The sequence below is a fragment of the Lampris incognitus genome, chromosome 16 (genome assembly GCF_029633865.1).
Source record: "Lampris incognitus isolate fLamInc1 chromosome 16, fLamInc1.hap2, whole genome shotgun sequence".
NCBI lineage: Eukaryota > Metazoa > Chordata > Actinopteri > Lampriformes > Lampridae > Lampris > Lampris incognitus.
The window spans coordinates 5,303,764-5,312,547 of NC_079226.1; the positions used below are offsets into that span (position 1 = coordinate 5,303,764).

An 8,784-nucleotide genomic window follows, 5' to 3' on the forward strand; every position below is an offset into this window, starting at 1 on the left:
TGCCTTCTCCTCTGCCGTTGTCCATAGCGTGTCAAGTCAGACCACTTTCTCCTCCGTTTTTAAATCAGATTAGAAGCTATAATGGGGGGCATCCAGGTAGTGTAGCGGTCTATTCCGTTGCCTACCAACACGGGGATCGGTGGTTTGAATCCCTGTGTTACCTCCGGCTTGATCAGGCGTCCCTACAGACACAATTGGCCGTGTCTGTGGGTGGGAAGCTGGATGTGGGTATGTGCCCTGGTCGCTGCACTAGCGCCTCCTCTGGTCGGTCGGGGCGCCTGTCCGGAGGGGGAACTGGGGGGAATAGCGTGATCCTCCCATGCGCTACGTCCCCCTGGTGAAACTCCTCACTGTCAGGTGAAAAGAAGCGGCTGGTGACTCCACATGTATCAGAGGAGATGTGGTAGTCTGCAGCCCTCCCCGGATCAGCAGAGGGGGTGGAGCAGAGCCCGGGATGGCGTGGAAGAGTGGGGTAATTGGCTGGATACAACTGGGGAGAAGAACTGGGGGGGGGGGGGGGGGTTATAATGGTGTAACTTGATATAAAGTTTGACCCTGAGAGGAAGTAACACACATGATGAGCACTCTGTGCAGGAAGTACATCGGATCTCAGTTGGGAGAGTGGGGACTTGTATTAATGTCTGGTGTAAATACAATCTAAAGCAGATCTACACGCAATCCAGTACAAACACACTAAGTGAAGGCGCAGTTAAAAACAGCCGGTAAACTGAACTTGAAGTTTGTTTTGTTCTAAAACAAGAGGGGGAAAGTTTTAGAGTGACTTTCTTAAATGGTTGATCAGTCCCCTTTTCAAGTCAACATTTCATTTTGATTTTTTTTGCACTCGTGATTAACAGCTCAGTGTTTCCACTTTTGTCTCTCTGATCTTAAATCCACCTCCCCTTTTTCCTTCCTGTCCAATCAGACCCCAGCGTGCTGGCAGGGACGTGGACGGGGCATACGGATGCAGTGTGGGGATTGGCTTACAGCGGCATCAAGAACCGCCTCCTCTCCTGCTCCGCCGATGGAACGGTCAAGCTTTGGAACCCGCAGGAGAAGAACCCCTGCATCAGCACTTTCAACACACAGCAGGGTAGGAAGCCCCGTTCACTGTACTGACGCCTTCAAAAGTCACATCAGCACTTCCAGCATGCAGCAGGGTCATAATAAGACAGCCAAAGAAGATTTCTATAGTGAGAGCCATGAAAATGACAGCCACTTGTAGAACTGCTGAGGTATTTTAAACCGAAGAACTTTCTAATCCACCAAGGTTGTCCCTTGTCTCCGATTCTGTTTGTGATATTCATTGACAGGATCTCAAGGCGCAGCCAAGGTGAGGAGTGTGTCCGTTTTGGGAACCTCAGAATTGCATCTCTTCCAGATAGCATAGCGGATTATTCCGTGGCCTTTTCAAAACAGCCGCTGTACATCCTTAATTGCACCAATCTTGTGGACTGAGCACACGTTCGATAAAACTGAATCGCATGATCTAACGTTACTCAGGACATCCATCTTCAATGTTTTAAAAAGCTCTCCCCGCATTACAAAGTGATTCGCTGTATCTCCAGCTTGTGTCACTACGGGGGAGGATGGGGGCGAGAGCATAGTTTCCGGTAAGGCGTGTCCTTGACAAAATGTAATGGGTGTAGCAGTAGGCGTAGGCTTGTTAGCGGCCTTTCTCGCCGCCGTTCCAGCAACTATCTTGCATTTAGAAATCCCCAGACAATTGGTAGGCGGAGATCTCTGATCGTCTGGTATCGCGAGACTAGCGTCCTTATTAACACCAGAAACTGCATAGAAGGTTGTAAACATGAGCATGACACACCGGAGAACCACTTCCTTCCATCTAAAACCACGTCATATCAACTACCCCTTCCCTTGTTCTACTAAGAACGTTCATTCCCCTTTCATTCTGATGTACTGTGGTCAGAAATGGTTAGTTTAGTGGTTCTATGTGACGACTGGAAGCCTCATTAGTCTCACGAGGACAGCGCTCCCTGTGGTTTTATTTATTTTTACATAGACCAGAACATAGCGTCTTTACATGAACTGTGTGTGTGTGTTTGTGTGTACGCGTGCAGAGCATGGTATCCCCACAGCAGTGGACTTTAACGGCTGTGACCCCGCCCACATGGTGGCGTCGTTTAGTACTGGAGACGTGGTGGTGTATGACCTAGAGACTTCCCAGCATGCACTGGTGCTGAAGGGCCAGGGAGACAGCAGTATGTATACACACGTTCACACTCTCTTTCTCACACAAACACCATTCAACTGATAAGGTGAACGGTAGTAAAAGTACTTGATTAAAGGTTTGAATGTTTTCATGTCTGTTTCACTATGAAGATGTATACCTCTCTCTCCTCTCTCTGTCTCTCTGCCTCCATATGTCTCTCTCTAGCTCTACCAGGAGCTAACCATATCAATAAGGTGGTGAGTCACCCAACCTTGCCAGTGACCATCACGGCTCATGAGGACAGACACATCAAGTTCTATGATAACAAATCAGGTCAGAGTCTGTCTGTCTTACTCTTTGTCTGTTTGCCTGTCTATGTCTCTGCCAGTCTTTCAGTCTGTCTGTCTCTCTATTTGAATGCCTTTCTATCTCATTTCTGTGTATGTGCAGGTAAGGTGATCCATGAGATGGTGGCGCATCTGGATGCAGTGACCAGTCTGGCCGTTGACCCGAATGGAATCTACCTGCTGTCAGGAAGTGAGTCTCAGCGCCGGCTGAACGGATCAAATTCTGTTCAAACTGGGGCATCTGGGTAGAGCAGCGGTCTATTCCATTGCCTACCAACACAGGGATCGCCGGTTCAAATCCCCCTGTTACCTCCAGCTTGGTCGGGCATCCCTACAGACACAGTTGGCCGTGTCTGCGGGTGGGAAGCTGGATGTGGGTATGTGTCCTGGTCGCTGCACTAGAGCCTCCTCTGGTCGGTCGGGGCGCCTGTCTGGGGGGGGGAACTGGGGGGAATAGCGTGATCCTCCCACGTTGCTACGTCCCCCTGGCGAAACTCCTCACTGTCAGGTGAAAAGAAGCAGCTGGTGACTCCACATGTATCGGAGGAGGCATGTGGTAGTCTGCAGCCCTCCCCAGAGCGGCAGAGGGGGTGGAGCAGAGACCGGGACAGCTCAGAAGAGTGGGGTAATTGGCCAGATGCAATTGGGGAGAGAAAAAAAAAAAGGGGGGGGGGTAAAAAATTCTGTTCAAACTGTCAACAGAAAGTTTGTCAGGAATCCGCTTTGAGAGAACACTCATCTAAAGTTTCAAAAAAAATAATGAAAGAACGTGGCAGTATTTTTGTGTCCAGTACAGGAAGTCTTCATTTCTAAATACAATTAGTTAAAAAAAACAGATGAGATAGAACAAGACATTAAGAATGAACTCTCTCTCTCTCTCAGGTCATGACTGCTCCCTGCGGCTGTGGAACCTAGACAGTAAGACCTGTGTGCAGGAGATCACAGCTCACAGGAAGAAGAGTGAGGAGGCCATCTACGACGTGGCCTTCCACCCCTCCAAGGCTTACATCGCCTCCGCGGGTGCCGACGCCCTTGCCAGGGTTTACATCTAGAGGATAGACAGACAGACGGACTGATGGACAGAGAGCGGGAATCCACGTACATAAACACACACACAGACATACACACACACACACACAGCCCAGGGCTACAGTTAATACAGACTGACAGACTGACGGAAAAACAGACATAGACAGGGGGAAAGCCATGCCAGTCTTTAAACTCATACACCAAGATGTTCCTGGCTGTCGCATCTTGTCCAGGTCCAGAGGAGAGCGAGATACAGGCATGCTGACCCCCACCTCAGCGTGCACACACACACACACACACATGCTCTGTGCCACTCTGAACAAAGAAACTATACTGAGAGGTTTGGTTCTTGAGCTGGAGAGGACCTCCATCAGAAGATTGAACACACACACACACACACTTATCTGTCTAGCAGGTGAGGTGGTCCATCCGGCCTCCAGGCTGGCTTCAGACTACCGGACAGAGACATCGGGAGGAGCCTCGGCCTGTCACTGCATTCAGGATGCAGACGGAGCTGTGTGAGCCTGTTGGCTCTGCAATCATGTGATGTTTCTGCAACGCTCCATAACACTGCAGAGTCCTGAACGCAACTCTGACAACACTACACTTAGAGCTGGCACCAACGCATGGCTATCCTCTCCTCTTCTCCTTTCTTCTCCTCCTCCTTCCACTTCTGGATTTGACGCTCGCCTCACATCCTTCAGCCGATGGATGAGAAGGGAGGAGTGAGGCATTCTGGGTATTGTAGCTGTAAGGGGAGGGGGGTTGATGGATCTCTAAGTTATACTACTTTAGTAGTCACTTTTAACAGGTAACCAAACCAGCCATCATGGACGTCCTGTTCTGTTGTAAATGGAACTTCTCCTCCATCTGGTTGGTCAAACTGTTTGAGGAGGAACCCGTCTTCTGTGGTCCAGATCGGATTATTTATACAAAACAATCAGAGCATCGTGGCGTTTCTTTTACAAATGTAAGATTTTAGCTGGTATTTTATTATTAATGTCAAAGACTACGAAAAAACGTGAAAGAAAATCTATCTTGACTTTAGTTTTCCTACCTTTCATTAGATGAAAAACCAGTTTGGTCTTTGATGAAACGCAGAGGACTGGACGAAGTCAGCCTGCTGATTTTAGCATCTAGATGTTTCCTGATATCACAGGTTTATCTTGTGTTGTGTTCTTAGCAGGGCTTTTTGAAGCATAGTTCCACAGATCTGGACCTCAGCGGACTGAACATCAGATTTTTGGTTTTCATGGAATTGCAGCTTGTATATCCTTTTGACGAGGTGTTTGCTGATTGGCTGTCTTTTCTGTTGGTGGAGCTCACTCGTTGACTGCCATACCTGTCGGGGGCGGGAGTCTGATGGGATTAGAGGATTGGTTAGGATGATGACACCTGAGCCCCTGGTGGGCCAATCCGAGCCCTGCGTTTAAGTCCCACCCACTCTACCATCAATGTAGCAAGAAAAGGAATTGGGTCAATCAGCTCCATATGTTTAGCATTAGTTAAATATTGACATTTTGTGTGTAAAATAAATCTAGTTTTTATAATCCTTTTTATATAAATGTAAAGTCTCATAACATCACCACAAATTATGGTTTTTAAAGGGAATTGTTCGTTCCCGTCCAATCCTTCACAAGCAGTTAATCCCTGCTCTTTTTAACTTCCTGTCGCATGACACTCTGAATGCTGCTTTGTTGGCAGGCATATGTTCTTCATGTGACGGGATCCCATTAGAAACTAGTCTGAGACTCAGTTTGGATTCGAGAACTGTAAATTTAAATTAAAGACAAGAAAAGAAGAGTTAGAGAGAGCAAAAGAGCCGGGGCAGAAGGAGAAGGCTGCTAGCTCACAGTCCTTTAGCCAATAGGCTCTTTTCTCAGTGTCCTACGTAAAATCAACATCAGTAGCAGTGGTGGCTGGCCAGTAGAGGGCGCTGGGGCGCCGCCCCTTGAAAATCTACTTAAACATGTTAAATACAATTAATGATGAAATAAAAGTGTTGTCAGTCTGTGAGCGCCTGTCAGCAGCATTAAATATTGGTTCAAATGGTATTTGGTTGATTTCTGTCTGAATATATATACTTCCTGGGTGAGGGGCGCCGGCCAAACCATACCTTATGCAGGCCCTCAAACTTGTGGCGAGCAGGTGACCTGAGGCTGCTGTCTGATTGGTTTCTTCAGATTTTCCAGGGGGCGCAGTTCTGTGCCGCCCCAAACACTCCCACTTTTATGGGCAGTGAATTGGTATTTTAATGTTTTTTGATCTGATGTGATTGGACAATTCTCATGGCTGTCAATCATGTTCACACCCACCATGACGCCTCGTCTCGACTGTCAATCATCCACCATCTACCAACCCTGATAAAATCTATAGGCTACATTGTCCTTCTTAATAATTCTTGACTGTGTGGACACTAAAGCAGCTGTCAGGTGTGCTGCGCCAAGTTAAATTGCGCCCCCCCCCTCCCCGAAATTTTTGACACCAGCCGCCACTGATCAGTAGGAATAGAAACATTAGATCCACCTCTCGTGAGACTGCCAGTAAAAAAAAAAAAAATCCATCTGGTTCTCACAGCAAAACCCCACCCGGACTGGGTCATGGGGTCATGTCCCAAACCAACTCCTAAACCAAAACCACAACTCTTCCCTGCTCCTCAGTCCTGCACCGTCCGGAGTAAATCCAGGCAAATCCTGGAACGCTAGCCAGTCAAACAGATGCTCCAGAGGAAACCAAACCATGGCCAAAATCTGGGCCCCACCTTCCGCTTGGCAAACCTTTTAGTAAGTGAAGGGGTTGGTTTTGGGACGAGGCTCCACCCATTCAGATCCACTGCCCTGCCTCCTTATCTGGTAGAAGATTCCCTGCCGTCTCCTTTCACCATCAGATTATTCTGTAACAGAAATCCCTGCGTTCACGCGCAGGGCGAGATTATTTCTGTCGTCCTGTTTGTAGACTTTTCCTCTTAACGAGAGAACAGCTGGTTTTGACGAAGGTGAAATGGTTAAAAGCTGCCGGCTAGTTGGTTGAACTAGTCCTGATGATGGCGTCACTGCTGTGAGGCAGTTTTCTATTTTATTTTCTAGATGAAGGGATGAGCGTGCAGGCGGCTGAGGATGAACCCCCACGCAGAGACAGAAAACCCTTTTTGTTTGTACGTTTACTTTTTGTGTTACCACATGCTACAACTTCTGGTGTAACTAAAGACTTTTTGTTTGTGTAATGCATGATTAATACAAAAGAATATTTTTTCTAGTCTTCCAAAAAAAAAAAGGAAAAAAAAGTTCTGATCAGTTTGCGAGTTTTGATGAGTTTTGTAAGGTTTTTTTTTGTTTTTGTTTTTTTTGATTTACAAAATATGAAATGGCAGATTTTAAAGATTGTACCACATAGCAAAATACATCTGTTGAAATGTATATAAAATGTCTATAATAAATATTAAATGGTGTACCTGTACAGACAGCCTGCTTTTGTACTGTTGGTATTGTTGTGTTTCTTTTCTGAAGAGCTGGCGAGGGGGGCGTCCGGGTGGCGTGGCGGTCTCTTCCGTTGCCTACCAACACGGGGATCATCGGTTCGAATCCCCTTGTTACCTCCGGCTTGGTCGGGCGTCCCTACAGACACAACTGGACATGTCTGCGGGTGGGAAGCCGGATGTGGGTATGTGTCCTGGTCGCTGCATTAGCGCCTCCTCTGGTCGGTCAGGGCGCCTGTCTGGGGGGGGGGAATAGCGTGATCCTCCCACGTGCTACGTCCCCCTGGTGAAACTCCTCACTGTCAGGTGAAAAGAAGCAGCTGGTGACTCCACATGTATGGGAGGAGACATGTGGTAGTCTGCAGCCCTCCCTGGATCAGCAGAGGGGGTGGAGCAGCGACCGGGACAACTCCGAAGAGTGGGGTAATTGGCCAAATACAATTGGGGAGAAAAAAGGGGGGGGGGGGATCAACAAGAAAAAAAGATAGAACACAGAATACTCTGGCTCCTTATAAAGTGAAGGACTTTGGAGAACTTGAATCAGTCATAGTGAGGTTTAGGGGGTGTATTGGGGACCCAGGTCGGTCTCTTGTGTTGTGTGGCAGTGTGTTGATAATGAGACTTGTGGACTAACTGGTTGTGTTTTGTCGAGACGAGAGAACGAACGGTGTGAGAATGACCCGTGGGCTTTCTTTTTTTTCTCCTAAATTTATTTCTGATTTTTCCCCTTTCTCTCCCAATTTAGTGGCCAATCGCTCCCTATTTTAGTTCAAACACCCGCCCTCGTACTGCATGCGTTCGCCAACTGCATGTCTCCGGCCGGCAGTCTGGAAGGAGTCGCCTCCCCACTTTTGTGACAAGGCGACTCCAGGCCGAACCACTGCTCCCCCCCCCCACACACACACACACAGACACATTCATGTGACAAACACAAGCCGACTCCCCCCCCCCCCCCGAAGACAGTGCTGCCAATTACCGCTGCTTCATGGAGTCCGGCCATAGTCGGGACCCATGGGCTTTCTAACAACAGCGGTGTTCAACATACGGGGCGGGGCACACCGGGTGACCGCAGGATGAGCTGTTGATATTTCTGCTGTTGAAAATACAAACTTAAGATGTCTTGCTGCTCAATAATCCAGGAAGGTTGAATCAGTTCATCACTCTCCTAAGTGATGAACTGATTCAACCTTCTTTGACAAACTTAGGACAGTCACGCCAAGAGAGAATCTGATGAAACAGATGTGCTGGCAAGACATTCAGATCAGAAACAGCTGTCTCTTCAGATGAAAGCAAATCAAGGGTGGTACCACTGCAATGAGTCGACTCTTGAACAAACTGAGCGAACCAAAAACTATCAGCTAGCACCAGAAAGGCTTTACTGAGAGGATCAGCAGCCTTACTCAGATGAACACTGAAATCACCAAGAATCAGAATCTCATCAGAGTAACAAGGCCTGAGACAAATTCTCCAAATTCTTCAAGAAATAACGAGTAACAGCCAGGAGGGCGACAGAGTATCACAATGTGGACTGAGCCGAGTCTGTTCATGGCTGAGGGAGATGGACCAAGAACAAGAGATTCAGAGGACTGGAGTTTAGATTCGAGTCTAGAAGTCAGATTGAAAAGAGATTTATGTATTAAGGCAACACCCCCGCCTTGTTTATATGCCCGAGCTACATGGGCACAAGTAGAGTGAGGTGGGGAAGCTTCATTTAAGGGGAGGAAAACATTTGGTTTCAGCCATCGAAACCACCCGTGTTC

At 47.8% G+C, this 8,784-nt stretch overlaps 1 protein-coding gene across 1 annotated transcript in view; it reads left to right on the forward strand.

Moving 5' to 3' along the window:
- strn3 (striatin, calmodulin binding protein 3) overlaps nucleotides 1-5,529 on the forward strand; it is a 42,667-nt gene extending 37,138 nt beyond the window's left edge. The window contains exons 12-16 of the mRNA XM_056295280.1: nucleotides 926-1,093; nucleotides 2,082-2,222; nucleotides 2,399-2,506; nucleotides 2,624-2,710; nucleotides 3,403-5,529. Coding sequence (XP_056151255.1) covers nucleotides 926-1,093; nucleotides 2,082-2,222; nucleotides 2,399-2,506; nucleotides 2,624-2,710; nucleotides 3,403-3,572 — 674 coding nt within the window. The 3' untranslated portion in view covers nucleotides 3,573-5,529. The remainder of the gene's footprint in view (nucleotides 1-925; nucleotides 1,094-2,081; nucleotides 2,223-2,398; nucleotides 2,507-2,623; nucleotides 2,711-3,402) is intronic.
- The last annotated feature ends 3,255 nt before the right edge of the window (nucleotides 5,530-8,784 follow it).